The sequence below is a fragment of the Rattus norvegicus genome, chromosome 13, assembly GCF_021556685.1.
Source record: "Rattus norvegicus strain SHRSP/BbbUtx chromosome 13, alternate assembly SHRSP_T2T, whole genome shotgun sequence".
Taxonomy (NCBI): domain Eukaryota; kingdom Metazoa; phylum Chordata; class Mammalia; order Rodentia; family Muridae; genus Rattus; species Rattus norvegicus.
Genome location: NC_141546.1, coordinates 80243817 through 80263172, shown reverse-complemented (window position 1 = coordinate 80263172; position 19356 = coordinate 80243817). Strand labels below are relative to the sequence as shown.

General features: G+C 37.9%; 1 protein-coding gene across 26 annotated transcripts in view; it reads left to right on the top strand.

Moving 5' to 3' along the window:
• Dcaf6 (DDB1 and CUL4 associated factor 6) overlaps positions 1-19356 on the top strand; it is a 101750-nt gene that overhangs the window by 70518 nt on the left and 11876 nt on the right. For 14 of the 26 annotated variants that reach the window (XR_015635125.1, XR_015635124.1, XR_015635123.1 and 11 more), the window contains 4 exon segments: positions 3283-3400; positions 8028-8143; positions 8569-8637; positions 8853-9174. Coding sequence is in view for 18 of the 26 variants with exons in the window: in NM_001305159.3 (NP_001292088.1) it covers positions 3283-3400; positions 8028-8143; positions 8569-8637; positions 8853-9174 (625 nt within the window). In the remaining 8 variants the exon portion in view is untranslated. 26 annotated transcript variants of the gene reach the window in all.

The window sequence follows — 19356 nt, the reverse complement described above, 5'->3', positions numbered from 1 at the left end:
TGACAGAGTTGAAGTGGCCAGCCTGGCCTCAGATTGCATGTCTCCACCTCTTAAATAGCTGGGCTACTGCCACGTCTTTGTCTGGCTCAAGTAGTATTTTAAGTAGTCATTAATTATATGCTGAATTTTTAAATTTATAATAAATAGCTAAAGTTTGAAGCCTGTATATTAATGGGAAATGTTCGTTCAGTATTTACCATCCAAGGGCATATCTATAAATAGTATATTTTAAATTCTAGTGAGCAGAAGATAGTGAAATGAGACTTCACTCTGCATTCTGGGTACTTGGTAGATTTCCTATTTACCGGTCGTTATTTGGAACGGAATCACTAGTGTGTTCTGTCTCACCAGGCAGTGAAGACAAAACATACACGTATTAAAGAAACATCTAGTATATAATGAGTGGCTTTGAAATAGTGTTTAGAACGGGCTTGCTGTTCTAATATAAAACAACTAAACAAAGTAGAGGAAACCTAAATGCTTATAAATATCCTTTAAGTAATATAAAAACAAAACGATAATTTGTAGGTATTTTTTTTTAAGATTTATTTATTTTAATGTGTGTGAGTATACGGTCTTCAGACTCACCTGAAGATGGCGTCCAATCCCATTACAGATGGTTGTGAGCCACCATGTGGTTGCTGGGAATTGAACTCAGGACCTCTGGAAGAGCATTTGGTGCTCTTAACCGTTGAGCCATGTCTCCAGCCCCAATTTGTAGGTCTTTAAAATATTTTTCTTTAAAAAAGTTAGCTTAAAACATATTTTATCACACAGTAAATTATATCCATTTTCAAAAATTATTTTATATGCATGTGTGTGCCTGGTGCCAAGGGAGGCATTGAATCCCTGGACCTGAAGTTGCCGATGGTTGTGAACTTCTTATCAGTGCTAAGTCCTCTCTGTCAGATCCAGGTCCTCTTTCAGAGCAGGCAGTGCTCTTAACCTGAGACATTTCTTCAGCCCCCACATTACATCCATTTTCAGCTATGGGATTGACATTCTGAGAAAAGCCATCTTAATAAATTGTGTGTAGTCATGCAAAGCAGCTTTATGCTAAGAAGAGTAAGATGAGGAAAGTTAGAAGTGAGTTCTAAACTTGGGAGTCTGAAGTTTGAACCCAATGAAAGAGTCCATCCCATTTGTACAGTGGTTGTCCAGTTGAAGCCAAGGTTGATGAGTTCCTTTAGAGTTGAAAGGAACAATATTAACCAGCTGCACTCATTTTATGATTCTATGAATTTTGCTCCATTTTATGACTGTGCTTGAATAATTTAGTAGTAGATGAGTCTAGGAAAGAAGTCATGACTTGTAATTGCCTGGAGGCTTCTTGCTGGCGAGGGGTTGGCAGGGTGCTGTACAAATGTTCCTGAACTGTTTCGGCACTGTTCTCTTCCTTGCTCTTGTTCGCTGTGTTTCTATAGTAATAGCATATGAGTCTATATCATTGTCTTTATTTTCTTCAAAAACAATGGTTTTTGGTTTTGTTTGTTTTTGTTCTTTTGGACAGGGGTGAGGTTGGAGGTTGCCCATGAAAGTCAGAAGAGAGGTGTTAGATTTCCTGGAACTAACGTTCTAGGAAGTTACGAGCGATCTCCCCTGGGTTCTTATAGTTGAGCTCAGGTTCTCTAAGGGTGCAGCATACTTGCTCTTAAATGCCTTCCTCTTTCCCCCTCAGGCAAGGGTCTCACTGTAGCTTTGGCTGGCCTGGAACTTGGAATCTAGACCAGGCTGATCTTGAACTCAGATCCACCTGCCTCTGCCTCTAGCTCCCTGGTATGATGTATGCCACCACACCCTCCACCCCTTCTTTACCTTAGAGGGACAGTAAATATTTTATAAGATCCTCTGAAAGTACAAGTGCCAGCTCTGCCTTGTCCTTGACCATCCCAGGCTCTAGCCACACTCCAGTTACAGCAGCCTTAAAACACTGATGGCTTTGTCATCCGTGGAGTGGAAATTGTGCCGTAACTAAAGGACAAGGGGAAACTGTGTGCTGACTAGTGACCCTCTCTTGATGCTGTTGTAAAAGCAGAAGATGCCTGAGTAACTGGATTTTTTAAAGTTGTGATTTGTTATTTTCAGGAAAAGTAGCTCATTGTTGTATCAGTCTTGCAGTGGATGCCAAAAACAGATACCACAGACAACTTTTCTCTCAGCTAGCCAAAGGGTCTGATCCTTGGCTTTGTGTCCATTTCTCTTCTCTATGCATTCTCATATCTCCACAAGATGTTAATGACCATCCAAATAGGAAGTTTTAAAGTTCTACTTCATTTTGTCCTTGAATGTCTTTTTTGCTATTTGGGGGAGAGGGCTTCAAATAGTCTCTACAATTTCTTTGACATTATTTGCCATTTTGTTTAATTAATTGGTTAGTTAATTAATAGATTAATTTAAAGACAGGGTCTTACTAAGTTAAATTGCCTTGGCTGTCTTAGAACTCACTATATGTACCAGGTTATAGTCAAATTTAGAGCAATCCACCTGTCTTTGCCTCTTGAATGCTGGGGTTACAGATGTGTGCAGCTATGCCCAGCCAAATGAAATTTTTATTTTTTGAGACAAGGTCTCACTCTGTAGCCCAGTTGGCCTGATTTTTACCGTGGAATACAGGCAGGCCTTGAAATCTTGGAAGTTCTCCTGTTTTAGCCCCCTAAGTGCTGGGATTATAGGTGTGAGCACCATGCCCACCTTTATTTGCCATTTTAAAAATTTATAGGCTATATATGTATATCCTATAAAATTTTAAAGTGAAATTACTGTCCATGGTTAAGAAATAACTTCTTTACAAGATTAGTTAAGAATAAAAACTGAAATATACTAAAACATTAAAACAATTTTTAGAAAATACCACAACACAGTGTAGTACTTCCTTGTAGAGTATGCCCTGTGAGAACACAGAACTCAGTAGACTCAAACTGCAGCAGTCAGAGCAGCTCACTTAGAGCCTTTTCATCTTACCCTTTAGCCACTGCTAACCCTTCCTGATGCTCAAGCAACTAAAACATATACCATGGTATTCTCCAAATAAGGTACCAGTTTATAATGTGCCATTGCGTGCTAGGAGCTTTTAATTCCTTAATGAAAGGGTGTGGTTTTCTAAATCTAAAGGAGTCATCTAAATAAAGCTAGAATTGATAATGTTGCTTTGAAATTTAAATGAGAATCCTAACATGAACAAAAGTTATGACAGCAACCTAACTTAAGTTCTTTTAAATTTTAGGAAATGTCATTTTTACTTGTTTCAGAAACGTTTTCAAATGTTTTAAACACAATTTTCAGATAACAATAATGAAAGGCTGAGCCCCAAACCAGGGACAGGTGAACCAGTTTTAAGTTTGCACTACAGCACAGAAGGAACCACGACAAGCACAATAAAACTGAACTTCACAGATGAATGGTAAGTTACCACTTTGTAAAGATGTTCTCAGCTGTCTTGTACAATTGTATTTGAGATGCTTTCTCTGTACTTCATTTTATGGTTGGTTTTTGCTATTTACTATATTAGTTTGGAAACTAGTATGTTTTAAATTCCTTGAAGAACTTGTAAATAAACAGATTATGTATCTGCAGAGATGGCTCATTCTCTGTGGATGAGAGCCCTTGCTATGCAACCATGAGGACCGGAGTAGGAATCCCTAGTGGTCATGTAAAGAGCTGGGTGTTACTGCACAGACATGTACATGCCTGTAACATGCCTCTCTGTAATGGCAGAGAGACTGGCAGATCCCTTGAGCTCACTAATGAGCTTCCTGTTCATTGAGAGTCTCTCAAGCTAATAGGTGAAGAGCAATAGAGGAAGACACCCAACATCTTCATGTGGCATGTGTGTGTGTTACACACACACTTGCATGCACACAAAACAAGTAAACTAACTCATAAAACCTCACAGATCAATAAATCCCACCTGAAGATTAGGTGAAATCAGAGCTGAGAATTTACATTTCTAAAAATTTAGCAAATAATATTTGTTGTCCTAGGATGCTTGTTTTGATAGAAAATGCAAACAGTAATATAATCATGTATAGAGAACATTAATTTTAAATGTTTTAGTCTTTGTTCTCTGTATATGTGTATATAAATATATGCTCATGTTGTGCATTTTTAGAACATAATTTAAATTATACTGAATATACTCCATTCTTCATTTGTTAAACTTAAGTCTAGAGTCAGCATTATTAACTGTAACAAACATTATTTCCCTTCCGATACTTGTACTAACTGTTAGTTTACTAATCTATCCAGCAGGGATGCTGTAGATTGCTCATTCCCTTTTCATTGGAAAGTTAATTTGCCACTTTTAGCCCACTGAGGTTAAAACACAACGAGTCTTTCTTTTGAAACTTTTCCAATCTTCAGCATCATATCTGTGAAGTATTTCTCCAGAGATGAACTATTTAGATCAAAAGCGATTGCCAGTTTATTGTTTTCTCTCTTTACAGTATGAACAAACATTTTTTTTTTTTTTGGTTCTTTTTTTCGGAGCTGGGGATCGAACCCAGGGCCTTGCGCTTCCTAGGTAAGCGCTCTACCACTGAGCTAAATCCCCAGCCCCATGAACAAACATTTTACTCTCTGTGTATTTATTTTTTCACTTTTGATTTTTAAATAATTTTACTTGTTATTTAATTTATTAGAACAATTGGATTTTTATATTCACTTAATGCTATATTGGTTGTCTTTAATGACATTTGTGATTTTGTTCATGATTAATTTAAGAAATCAATTTATGTAAACATTTTATTATCTTTCCCACTATCTAGAGGTCTTTTGAGCATTATTCAGATATTTTTATTTAACCTTGTTTAATTAGTAGTTAATGAATGTTTGTTGACAATATGGCAATATTAATTATGTACTGGCATAATTATATAAAGCTTTATATAGCGATTATGTCAATTATTGATAATCATTTTAAATTACTTATCATTAATATACTAAATCATAATAATATATTAAATTTATATAATTAACATACTGTTTTATGATATAAAGTATATTATGTACAAATAATTTATCACATGATAATGTATTTATTAATATATAATTATATGCTATACTTGATTAATATGTGATTATATGTTACATTATTCAGTTCACTGGTCTCTGTGTATGTTTATGTGTAAATGTATTTTACAGTAAAGTCTGATTAACTAGGACTTGGGATATTATTGGAGACCTATGTTCCAAGGACTAGTCTAGACATTAGAGACTCATCAGTAAAAAATTGTTAAAAAGAAAGAAATCTGCGCCCTGCTGGAACTTATATTCTATTCTAGGTGGAAGAAGTGGGCAATGATTACAGTAAATAAATATGCAGTGTAGCATGTTGGAAGGCACTGAGTACTGCAGAAGCAATGAGATCAGGTAAGGACAGTCAGGAACCCAAGGAAGGTTAGTCATCATGAGAAGATGGCGTATATGTAGGGAAGAGAGACTTCCACGTATTTGAGCAAGTTCTGTATGTTCAAGGATCTTTTAGGAAGCTCATGTGTGTGAAATAGAATGAGCAGAAGAGAGACCAGTGAGTAACAGATGTGTCAGCTGAGACAATGAAGACCGTGTTGAAACAGAAAGGATGCTTTTGTTCCTGTGTTCAGAGTGGACCATAGGTAGAAGTCAGTGTCAATCAAAAGACTGTGCCAGAAGCAGAATAAGCGGCAGCAGTGGTTGGGCTAGAATGGGAGCAGCGGAGGTTGTAAAGATAATCAGAATCTAGGCACCAGGTTTCCGGATTCAGCCAACAGGATTCCCTTAATGACCCCAAGTGTTCACCACAACATTTTAAAATCATGACATCCATGGCCCTGGTCTACAGTATATAATTTAACACAGGTTCTCGTGCGTCACTTATGCCTGGTCTCTTCTGCTCTCCTCTTTCTATACAAGCTGCCCTCTGGGGAAGAGGGCCTTCAGAGCAACTCTAAGATAACGTTTTACTCTCTTTTTTTCTTGAATGCTAATTTCTCTTTAAATGATCATAAATTATACTAGCATTCATCAGTTTGTCAAAGATTACTATTTCTATTTTGTAGAAATAAAGCAGAACATTAAAAATCTATGCATCTTTTCTTTATTTCAGTATTGTCCTTGCTTTTTAGTGCCTTTAAAGACAGATGAAGCAGTAGAGTGCCCTGCGAGGTTGGGCTCTCACTTGACAACCTGAGGAAGCTTCCTAAGTCCCAGCTTCTTAGTAAAGATGGACACTCTTTAAAGAACCCGTTTCTGAGCTTTGTTGAGAAGATGTCAAGGGATTTTACAGAGCAAGCAGCTTAAACTTAGTACACTTTGTGTATCATAAACACCGCATAGTCGCTAGCTATACCAGTACTCTTATTCTAGTAATTCTAATAAAAACCGCAGCGTTTGCTGCTGCGGTCTCCGTCCTCGTTGGCTCATGAGAGCCGTTGCAGTTGTGAGTTAGGTTTGTGCCAGTGTCTCCCAGGTGTGCTGTTCGCTCATCACCTGCAGTGGTTGCGCTAAGGTTGTGTGGAATCCTTGTGCTTAGAGAGCAGATTAGGGGAAACCTTTTCTCATCTTACTTTTGTGTTTTCTGTAGTTCTATACTAAAATCACCTGCTTATTATAAGCCCTGGGATTTTTTTGTAGCAAATGTGATGCTGAGTTAGAGCATCAACTTTCCACACACTGTTCCTGTGCACCAGTCCCATGTATTTTGCATTCTTCTCATTCACTGTGATTTGTCATGCCACATTAACTATGCTGAATGTGTTTACTTGAATAGTGTGACTTTCCCACCAGATTCTATTCTTATGTCAGTACCATAATATGTTAATCATTATAACTGTTGTACTCTATGCATTTTATTTATATCTGTATTATAGTTATATCAGCAAGGAAAAAGTTTGTATCATATTTAGTTTTATTGACCACAATGGCTTTGTAGTCTCTTCTGATTAAAAAGGTATTTACAGGAGCTAGAAAGAGAGTTCAGAAGTTCAGAACATTTGCTGTTTTTCCAGAGGATCTAGGTTTGGTTCTCAGCACTCATATGGTGGCTCACAACCATCTGTAACTCCATTTCCAAAGGTCAGATGCCCTCTTCTGGCTGCGTCATACACCAGACTCCCATATAAAACATAGACATGCATGTAGGCAAAAAATAAATAAATAAATAAATAAATAAATAAATAAATAAATAAATAAGGAAGACAAAATAATCCTACTGAGACAACACTTTAGGCTAGTTTACAACCCTCCTGACATTTTTTTTCTGCATGTATAATCATGTAGGTCATTATTGTTTAAAATAGTATCTATTTGTATACTTTAGAAAGTATGAAATTGATATTTGTTATTTGCTTAAAAGGGATTTTACAAAATCTTGGCAAATGTCCCTAGTAATTTGCCTCTTTACATTTATTTATTTTCTTCACATGCCTACTTGTGTGGGTGCATGTCATGGCATGTATGTGGAAGCCAGAAGATGCCTTGGGAACTTGTCTGTCTCCTCCCACCAGTGGGTTCCTGCCATCATACTCTGGTTATCAGGCAATAAACACCTCACCCCTGAGTCATCTCCCTGGCTTATAATTTGATTTTAATCTGAGATTGTTATACATCTTCCTGTTTCCTTATCAACCTTCTCCTTACACATATCATGATTTCTTATGGAAATTATTTATTTGAATTCGATAGCCAGAAATGCTACTGGGATTTTGGTCATCATCAGGTGGGTATCAAAACCAAGTAGAAAATACAATCTCTTTCTACAAAACTGTAATGTGTAATAAACAAACAAACAAACACACACACACACACACACACACACACACACAAAGAGACACATAGAAATATGTAGTAGACAGTAGAACCATCAAAATCGTGAATTAAAGTGCTCTCATTTTAAAATCTTTTTAAGATGAAGTGTGATTTCTGTTTTAAAATGTGACTTTTCAAGTATTTATGTTCTAAATTTTCAAATATTTTAAGTTGTAAAGTATGAAAGTGACATCATAATTCATATGTTAACCTTCGGGGTATCACGTATCTTCTTGTGATTCTAGGAGCAGCACAGCCTCAAGTTCCAGAGGAAATGGGAGCCACTGCAAATCTGAGGGTCAGGAGGAATGCCTGGTCCCACTGGGCTCTGTGCAGCCACCCGAAGGAGACAGTGAAACAAGTGAGGTTACCTTGCTTTCCTCCTTATGAGAGACTTCAGGGCTGAGTGCCTGCCTCTTTCTCTCTATTCCTCCACAATGGCTCACCTTTGTTTGTTCTTTGTAGAGTGAGATTTTGTCTTAAAACTTATTTTATGGGGTGCAGGCCTGTGGAGGTCAGAGGACAACTTTGTTTAGGCAGCCCCCTCCTTCCACCTTTACTTGGGTTCTAGGAATCAAGCTCAGGTCTCCAGGCTTGCAGTTGGCAAGGGCTTTTACTCCCCAAGTCATTTTGCCCATCCCTGAGATGAGATTGTATTTGAATATTAAAGGTTTCTATTATCCAGACAGAATTAAAAGCCATTTATTTAAAGGAATATTGGAGTGTTTAATTTATATTATTTTTCTTTAAAAAGCTCGATTTCACAATAATTTTGTTTAATTCTAGGAGCTCCTGAAGAACCATCAGAGAAAGGAACATTTTCAGAAAACCTCACTCAAAACCAGATAGATACAGGTAGGCTCTCTTGCCATCTTTAGGGAAATTGGCTCAGATACAAACTAAACACCTTAATCTTTGTTATCTCTCCAGAGGCAAGGGTCACTTCCAAATGATGGCTCTACCATGTTCCTCTCTTTGTAAGGGAATCGGACTTCACATGAGAGCCTGTCAGTTCCACAGTTAAATGAAATGATGAATGGTGACTTACAGACAACTTTGTTTTCTGACAGCACAATTTGATAATTTCCCCACTGAGCCATTGGATTCTAACTCAGGAGAAAGGAATAACCCAAGTCTTGACAGCCCTTGTGGGGTTCCAGAAGAAGGCACTTTGTCTGAGACAGACAGGGAGACTTGTGAGCAGACCAGCACTGACAGTGCTACCAGGCGTGCCAGCGACAATCCTGAGCTCCCATCCCAGACAGAAGCCATAGCCCCTTCAGCTCATGAAGACCCATCTGCCAGGGACTCTGCTCTCCAGGACACAGATGACAGCGATGATGACCCGGTCTTGATCCCCGGTGCAAGATACCGAGCAGGACCTGGTGATAGGTTGGTATATTTGTAATTAGCAGAGACTATAAAAAATGTAATTCACAAGAGTTGAACTCATGTGAGTCTCACCATTTTTAAAGTTTCGTCTAGAACTGCCACAGTCATCTGACACATGGAACTTTTAAACCATAAGTGATTTCACATGTTCTGAGCAAATGAAAAGAAGTGAGCAGAAAGTGTCTTTGCTCAGTATTTCTGCCTTTGAAGCTTGTGCCTCAGTTTACAAATCAAGAGATGGCATGCCGAGAATGACTGCTGGGTTACTTATAAATTGAGTTTGCATTTAGTTGTCATTCTGCCCTGTAGAGATTATGGCTTTTGGGTTTTGCTAGTTTGTTTATTGAGATGAGGGTCTAACTACGTAGTCCTGGCTGGCCTGGAACGTGGTATATAGACTGGGCTGGCCTTAAACTCAGAGAAATCTGCCTGCTTCTGCATACAAGTGCTAGGATTAAAGGTGTGCACAACTAAGCCTGTTTTTATTTTAATGTTACATTTTTCTCTTTTTTTTTCTCGTCCCTACTAATGTGATAGTAGGTCTCTTTTTGGAACTTTTATGGTTTTATCTGCATTGACTTGGATGTAGTGTAACAGACTTAGAGCATAATTGCACACAATGCTTCAGAACAGTCCCCACTGGTTCTGGATCCAGGCCGTGTAGTACTCCCTCTGCCTGAAATGGCAGCTTTGGTGCTGGTCTGCAACACGGCTCCAGGTCTCTCACTGCAGCACTCTGTGAGCACGTGTGACGACATGTACACACGTACAACTAAAAGGTTACCTCTCGTAAATAAGTGCAACATTACTGTCAACTGTCTGTGTATTTGTAAACAAACAAAACACATAAATCTATTTTTAAAAACTTCCGTCAGCCTGTAACTCCTTTTATATGATCTAGGTGAGTCCACACTGAATTTCTGAAAGACGAATATATTACCCTAGTTAATAAGGCTTTGCAATGCATACTTCATATTTCATACCATGAAATGTACATTACTGACATCATCTTAGGCAGCATAAAGAGTCAAGGGCTTCCAAATCCTGGACATGACAGTCCACTTCAAAATTTCTCAGTTACGACTCTGCAGTTATGATTCAGTTAAGAAACTAAAAAGGTATGATGGATAGTAAACATTGTAGCAACAATAGAGAATTGAATTGTTAATATGTTTGTATGATTTTTCCATTAGTAGAGCTTTACATAAACAGAAGGAAACATTTTATTTTAGAAGATAAGGTACCTTTTAATGGACTTTAAAATGACTAGGGTGGTAAAAGCTTGTAACCCCAGCTACTTGGGAGGCTGCAGCAGCAGGAGCCCAAGTTCATGGTCTGCCTATGCAGTTTAGTGAGACTGCCACAAAATAAGAGGTAAAAAGAAATAGGTAAGGGACATACCTCACTTGTTAGCAGGGAACCTCTGTTCACTCTCTGGTACCCAGGAAGGAAAGTGTGTTGCATCCCGTATATGGGAAACTGTGTGATTAGTACTATTTTTCTCTTAGTTCCAGTTTTATCTTTAAAGTCCTGAGTCACAAAGGAGTGAAGTTCTGACACACACACACACACACACACACACACGTTAAATAGGCTGTTTATCAAACATTCAATTTACATTTCTGACTTAATTTACAAGATTATACATTATATATACATTTCACATGTATAATGAGAAGATTACTATACCATTAAAAATGGCAATCCAGGCATGGTAGCTCATACCCTGTAATCTGAGTACTTGGAAGGTTGTGGCAGGAGGACTGCTGTGAGTTCAAGGCCAGCTTGAACTACATAGAACATTACAGGGTAGCCTGGGCTACAGAATGAAACACATTCAAAGATCAAAACCGAAAAACATGATAATATTGTATGATTGTTAGGAGCATCATAACTTGGGCTTGAATCCATATTCACCACCTACTAGAAATTTTTCTCATATATGCTGCTTATTGATTCAGAGACTCAGTTTCCTTATACATGAAGAGTGGTTTGATTATCTAAAATTATTGTACAAATTTAAAATGAGTCAGTTATAGGACCTGGTTCTCATCAAAAATGGATGCATGTCTTAAACAACCAGTGTATTTTCTGTATAAGGTGCCTCCATCCTGAAAAAACTATTACAGTGTGACTGGCTCAGCCCGCAGCAGTAATGCATGCCAATAAGTTTAGCTACATTTGGGGCAGAATTATATTTGAGATGTAATATAGGCAATTTAGAGAGGCCCTCTCACAAAGCAAAAGGCCAAAAGGAATTCCTCTAAGGAATAAAGGCTGACAAATAAAAGTAATAAAAAGACCAGCTTTTAGCTCAGGGGAACCATCTTTGCTAACCGTGGAAGGGCATGTGCCTCCTCCCATCAGGTTGGGAAAATGGTTATTTTGTTAGAACACTGTTCAAATAATTCTTCCTTATGTTTATACTTAAAAGATTAATAAAACATCTTCCATGTGTTAATCATCAACCTCCTATGTTGTTTGATTGTTTAGTTGATTGGTTGTTTTGTTTTGAAATAGAGTGTTACTAGCCCTGGCTAGCTCTGTAATTACTTAATACATACAGGTAAAGTTACCAAGCATAGCACAATTCAAAAATCAAACTGATGGCTTCTAAAACGTTTATTATTTTCATAGTATTTAAATGATTTCTCATTCTCCTAAGGTTTGACCTGCCATAAAGTTTGTACCTGATAGCCTGATTAACCTAGGTGTTAACTTAGATTAGTTAAATATTTAGAAGGTTGGTGATTATTGATATCATCTTGGAACTACCTCCTCTCCATGCATTAGCTTAAACTCAGATGTTATGATTAGATCCAGATTTTAAACTTTTAAAAACTGGGTATCACTTAATAATCTGTATAGTCAGGTTACTTAGCCTTAGTTTGGCCTGCATATTACTTAGCTTTTATAGGACATAAATTTAGACTAGTAATAGTAATAATAGTAAAATTCTTGATCTTCAGGAAACTTGGTAGTTTATTGGAGAAGAAAGCATGCAAACCGTTTCTCAAAACTAAGAATCTGAGACTAAGTGAAACGTTGCAGTCTGTCAGCATACCCAGCTGAGATGATGCAGAGCTCCTTCAGTATGGCAGCTGTCCCCTTCAACTGCTGCACACCTTTGATCCCAGCATGCAAGAGGTAGAGGCAGGCAGGTGTCTGTGAGTTTGGGGCCACCCTGGGCTACACAGAGACTCAAAAAACCAAATCCAGGGCTCAGAGAGATGGCTCAGCAATTAAGAGCACTGACTACTTGCTCTTCCAGAGGAACCACAGTTCCCAGCAGCCTCATGGTGGCTCACAACAGCTACAGTGTACTCCCATATATTAAGTAAATAAATAAAATGAATCTGTTTTAAAAAAAAAAAAGAAGCCCACCCTACCCCCCCAAAAAAAGGTTTGCTTCATCTTTCCCCAGCTTTTTTGTTTTGATTTGATTGTTTTTGTTGTTTCTTTGTTTTTGTTTGGTTTGGGAGTTTTGGTTTTGGTTTTTGATCCATTTTTTTGTTGTTGTCTCATTTTGTAGTTCAGAGGCCTTGAATCCAAAGTAATCCTCCATGTTAGCCTCTGAAGTGGTGGTTTTACAGGCATGAGCCACCATGTCTAGCCTCTCCTAGGTCTTTACCAAAAATGTTAAGTGATGAAAACCAAGAACTCTCCATGGGGTTCTCCTGTGCTCTCTCTTAGCAGCACTTGCTGTGTGATCAGAGCTCACAGAGTAGAGTGTGCCTCGGCAGCTGCCCTTGCTTCATCCTTGAGGCTGCTGCAGCTCGTTACTCCTTAGTGAGGTTTCACTTGCCATGGCCTCGGGCGTAGTTCATTACCTCTACATTTAGAGGTAGATAATTAGTTGACATATTTTAAAAGGAGCAAGTTTTAGGAAATTTTACTTCTAAGAACCCAAATCATTTACCATCTTTAAATTTAGCAAAATTTGGAGGACTTTCTGTTTCTGAAAAAGCTAAAGTACATCCTACACATTGAAGGAATGTCCAGCTAACAGAATACATACCTTAGAAGTCACTCTCCTGCCCTTTGATCACTCCAGGTCCAGTCTAGAAGTTCAGTGTGCTGGAAGTGTGCCCAGAACAGTTTCTTGCTGCTATTTAAAAAGCCCAGTCAGTTAATTTACATAGCATAGAGAAATGGTCCTCACAGTAAGTATGGTAAAAGTCAAATAGTTAAAAAGTTAAATATTTAGTTAACTTTTAACTTTTATATGAAAACTATAATATATCTCACAATTTTGCCTCAATTTTAATTTTTACTTTTGTTTGCTAACTTTAACCTTTCAAATGAAACTTTAAAGGTTTCACGTGGTTAAGACATTGACATATATCTAATTTAAAATACCAAAGCAGCCCTTGTACTGCTGAGCGATGATTTCCATAACACAACTGTTTATATTCTTTGCATTTTTTGAGTCAGGATCTCATGTACCGTGCACTTGCTTTGTATCTGAATGTGGATTTTGATTCCTGATCCTGCCCCCACCTCCTGTGTGAGGTTATCAGCATGGGTTACCTTACTTGGGTCTTAGTATTCTTAAAGTTTTGCTTCCTGTTAAGCAGGTTTGCATTCTGGGGCTAGAACCAAGCAAGCAAGGCCTTAGAAAGCGTAGGCCCCAACAACAACACGGGGATTTTAAATGTGGAAGTCTCTTCTCTAACTGTAGCAGTCTATGTTAACACAGCCGGAACAGGTCCAGGGCTTCAGACAGTGTTTTTCTCCCAACAGGCCAGGTAATAAATATTTTAGGCTTTCCTGGCCAAGAAGTAAAAGTGGAAACTACTACATAGGCACTTATATAACTATTTTAACTGTAACCATTTAAAAATAAGAATACTGGCCATAACTTAAAGGTCATAAAAAAACAGCTGACCAAGATTTTATGTAAAAGCCAGTTTGCTGATTCCTGCTTTATAATAAATCAGCCACAGAGAGAACCAAGGTATATCTATTATAATGTCTTTACTGGCAGAAATCCAATTTTTAAAAAATGAGTTCTTTTATCTAGGATAAAGGCATAAGATATTAAATAGAAAATAAGCTGATAAAAATACATCATGTTCACTAATGGTGCTATTAAAGACAAATAAAATTCGTGTGTTTATTCCTTCACTAACGTCACATGCTGGATCTGGGAACATCAGAATGTAACCTAGAATGAGAGAGTGCCTCACTTTTTTTCTTTTCTCTCAAACAGTATCTCATTGTGTGTAGCCTGGCTGGCTTTGAACTCAGAGATCTGTTGGCTTCTGCCTCCAGAGTGCTGTGATTAAAGGCCTACAGTGCCAGCTACGTTGTGGAGTAAACGGAATGGTGGCTTTTCTTATCTTTCTTTTTTTTTCCTAACTCAAGAAAAAAAAAATTAGTCCAGAAAAAAAAGATGAGCGAATGAGATTTTGTGAAGTTCTAAATGCTCTATGTAGCTGTTATCATTCTGATGAGTTTTTCCTAAAGATTTAAAGCATTAATCCTGTATTGCTTCATGATTTTTAAAGCACACATCATTTGCATAGACATGTTGGTGCATCTGGCCTTTCTGGACTCTTAGAGCCAGAATTCTTTGTACTATAAATATACCAGCATCTCTTCATTCATTAAAACTAGCTCACTCTGTGTTTTTAATGACCACTTGCCTTATTAAAGAAAATTACAGAGGAAATCATCAAAGGGAGAAACGAAGGTTCCTAGGGAGTTAAAAGTCCTGGTACTGGGCTGGCTTGTTCCAGTTCTGTGGTTAGGACAGGTGAGTCAGCTTCATGTTGTATTTCCCAGAGAGCAGTTAGCCTTGAGGTTCTGCACCTGCAAGTGTTCAAAAGATAAAAGACACGCCGTGTGCTCTCCTAACCCTGATTCACTGAGTGCACCTCTTTCCTTGGTTTCTTCCTGCCCCTTTCTTTGGGTGACATTTGTCACCATGGACTGTGACAGAGGGGGGACAGAAGTCCTTTAAACTGAGATGGTTGATGACAAAAACCGTTGACTGTGATGCTGTACATAATTGGTTCTTCGTAAGTGACTTTAGTTATTGTGTTCCCTCCACTAGATTTAATATCAGAGGAACAACAGTAGGTGATAGAATAATGAGGTAATGCAGTATGCTCCTTCATTTCTTCTCTATGATGGACTTGCCAGGTCCTCTTTTCTACGGCTAACCACCTTTCCTATTAACAGTTAACCCTTCCTTTGAACTCACTGAGCGCACAAGTGCTCACCATTGTAAGCAGGCTGCTTTTCACACTGGTTCTCTGCATGTGCTGCATGGGAATAGAACGAAAAGACATTGTGTGTGTGCAGACGTTAACTGCTGTTCACTTCAAGTGTGGTGACAAGTAGCTACGGTCTAAAACGGGGTCCTTCAAATACCCCGTACTTGTTTTGATAGTTGGTTAAAAATGCAACTTCCGTTTTCTTAAAAACTTGATCGGCATACTAATTAGTTTTTGTTATTCACATGTACTTCTTGTTCATTTAATTCTGTGCTAGATTTTAAAATTCTGATTTTCTTGTAAATAGTAAATAACTTAAGAATATCATATACCAAGATGATATACAACCCTTAAATCTATCTCTAAATGAAAAGCTGATAGTGTTACACAGTCTTGAGTGGAACATTGAAGGGAACCCTATATTCTACAGCCATCTACCCAAGCCTGCTTCCTGAAGAAGATTAGCTAAACCAAGAAGTGGCATGGTTTTAGGTCTTACCACTTTCTAAAATAAAGTTGTGCACAAAATATATAGTAGCGATCAGAATGTAAAACTAGTTTCTGATATGGACTCAGAGATAGTAAAATAAGCCAAAAATAATCATAAATCTATAGTAATTCCTGCTTAAAGCTTGTCCTCAGGACCTTAAAGTTAAGTTTGAATTAATTTTTGCCTTATTTTTTTAAAAAGCTTTATTTCCATTACTGTATGTATATTTGAGGGCACACACTATATTGTGGGTGCGACAATCGGGACACCTTTGTGGAGTCCATTCTCTCTTTCCACCATTATGAGGGATCCAGAGATTAAATCCAGGTCACCAGCAAAACTCTCAGTTTTGTTTTATGCTGGTCTTTGTAGGCTGTTTTAACATTAAGATAAATTTTGAAGTCTATAATTTTGCCAATGATTCTCTTACTGGCTATTACATTTCAATTTAATGATACCAAAATGGAACTTATTTTAGGGCTTTTTTATGTTTTTAACTTACTAAACTTTATCCCAAGTATTCAAAGCTGATTTCTGCTTTTAAAATAAAGATTGCAACTAAAAAGTAACATGTGGCTTCAGGCGGGTCTTAGGCTAGAACCACATAAATATGTGGAAAAGAAAGACTGAAGTGGAAACAAAATGTCACTGTGTGGCCCCTTTGAGTGGATGAAGAAAGACTCATTCTCCACCTCAGTGTTTATGTAGAGATTGATTAAATAACATTTTAAGATAGCATTTTCCTCAAGTCTCACATACAGCTTTTATAAATTTCTGCCGAAATAAATTAGAAATGTAAAAGTCTAAGAGGTGATGGTCCTCACGAGAGCCCATTGTAGTGTGTAGATATGCTTTACTGTACTGCACAGGCGCCATACCGTATCACTATTTCTTTGAGTAATAAATAAAATGGCAGTGGTCCTCTGCTCTTTCTCCTGCGATCTCACTGCCTCCCTCTAGTGTCTGTCCTCAGTATACTTTTTTGAGAAACTGGCCAGGCTGGAGTGGGCACAAGTCACAACCTGGTGATCTCCTGTGTTCAGGGTGTCACCATTTTGATGCTGGACCTATCTCAAGCAAATATCCTCTTCCTTTTGCCTCCAGAAGAGCAGGGAGTTCAGGCACGCACCAGCGTGGCCTGGGCCTGCTGTTTGTATAATCGACTTCCGAGTTCCACACATAAACCTCATATAATGGTTACAGGAGCTGTAAGTCTATACATTTCAGTGAAAGGTGAATATGATATGGTTATCTTTGTATTTCTTAACACTTTTTAAAAATGTCTTTCAGTGACTGGGGAACTGGCTCAGTGGGTAAAGTGCTTGCTTTGCAAGCAGAGGGCGCAATGGCACACCTCTGTACCCGCATCATGGTAGTAGGTGGAGACAGATGGGTCCCAGGGGTTCTCCAACTAGCTAGTCCAGCTAAAACTGGAGCTCCAGAATCAGTGGGAGACTGTCTGAAAAATAAGGTGTTCTTGATTAAAGGAGTCACCAGAAGGGTCCTGCACGTACACACACACACACACACACATACACACACACACACACACACACACCCAACACAGATGCTTGTCAGTGACGTTTGTAATATTTTACAAAGAAGTTTTCTAAATCTTTTAAAAGAATTTTAATTTTTTTGTTGCTGTAACAAATGTGATCTTTTAAATGTTTATGCTAATTGTGTTTTGTGGATTTTTTTAGAAATATAGTCAACTTGTATCCTAATTGTATTTCCAGCTATATTAATTTTCTAGCATTTCTATTACTTAGCCTATAGGTTATTTTGACTTTTTAAATACAGAAATTAGATAGAAATGTAAATTTTATTTCTTACTCATTTTTTTTCTTACACTACCAGCTGATAAGTATTAGGTATTGCGTCTTACCCCGACACTGAAAAGGATGCTCACTGGCGTATTTCGTGGGTTATGAGGGCTGTTGGGAGGAGCTTATAAAAGGTTCCGAACGCCCCTTTCTGTCTTGCTGTGTTAACAGTTTCTGTCATGAGTGGACTTGGCTTTAATCAGCCACATTTTCACTCTGCCGAGTTTTCCATGCTTTGGGGGTTTTTCCCCCTCATTGTATTAAATATTGATATTATTCATTAGTGCTTTGAAAATTCTAGACTTAAATTAATTAAGCAAATTAATTTTACATTTGCTTCTTTAGTCCTTCAATAAGCTTGTTAGTCAAATGCTTTGTTACTCTGCAGAGCAGTTTTATGAATGCTTTTTAATTTGCCTGGATAGCTCAATATAGCAATTTTTATTAAATTTTTAAACAAAATATAGAAATACATAATTGTAACATAAAAATTCTCACTAACAATTTGCTTTTCTCTGAACATTTAAATTTACGCCTAGTTTTTGTCAGCTGTAGTGTTTTTGTTTTTTTTTTGTTTTTGGTTTTTTTTTTTTGGTTCTTTTTTTCGGAGCTGGGGACCGAACCCAGGGATCAGCTGTAGTTTTTACTGAGGAAATATGTATTTGTATTTTCCACAAGTTCTTTTTTATTTTCTTTCGAGACAGGATTTCTCTTTGTAACCCTGGCTGTCCTGGAACTTCCTATGTAGACCAGGCTGGCCCCAAATTCACAGAGTTCCACTTGTCTCTGCCTCCCAAGTGCTAGGCTTAAAGGCATGCCCCAGGACCCAGCTTTCCCAAGAGTTTTTTAATATGTAAAAATGCCAAATCAAAACTTCATACATATTTTAAATTTAATATATAGTATTTAGTTTTTGCAAAAATATTATGTTCTGGAACTCCAATACACTGCTGGTAAGAGTATGAATCTGTGTAATCGTGTTCCCAAACTGTGACTGCTTACTAAAGCCGAGCCTTGTGCACATATTCCAGTACAGCACTCATTCACGCCACGCACATGCCAGAACACACATGTGTGCTTCTGCACACATGCACATGCAAAGTTCAATGATGGATGCCATCGAATTAAAGTCCACAGATAAATCTATGATACTAGAGGTCAGAAACGTTTCCCCCGAGGGAAGAGGAATGAGTGGAGTGGGCACGGAGGTCTTCTTGATGTGACGCTGCTCAGTCCGATAAACATGAAGGGAAGTTTGTTTATTGGTGGCACCATCATCAAAGGTGCCTTTAGTCACGGTTAAGTCATTTGTCTTAACTACCAGTTTGTAGTTTTAGATCTTATAGACTTTCCATCTGCTGCATGTCAAAACATACGGTGTTTTAAATGACAAAGAAAGCTTCAGAATTGAGTAATGTTGGGTGTTAGGAGAGCACTCCCTTAGCTTTAAAAGAGTCCTTTTTCCTGAGTAGCTACTACTGCCATCAACTCCTTCGTAGAGGATAGAACCTGCCTCATTAGCTGGGACCCTCTCTCTTGGTATGGAGCCTAGTGGAAGATCTTCTTCATTTTATTTCTTAACAACATTTGTTCTCTTCTTGACTAGTCTGCTCTTGGGACATCTTTAAACTACGTCAGAATATTA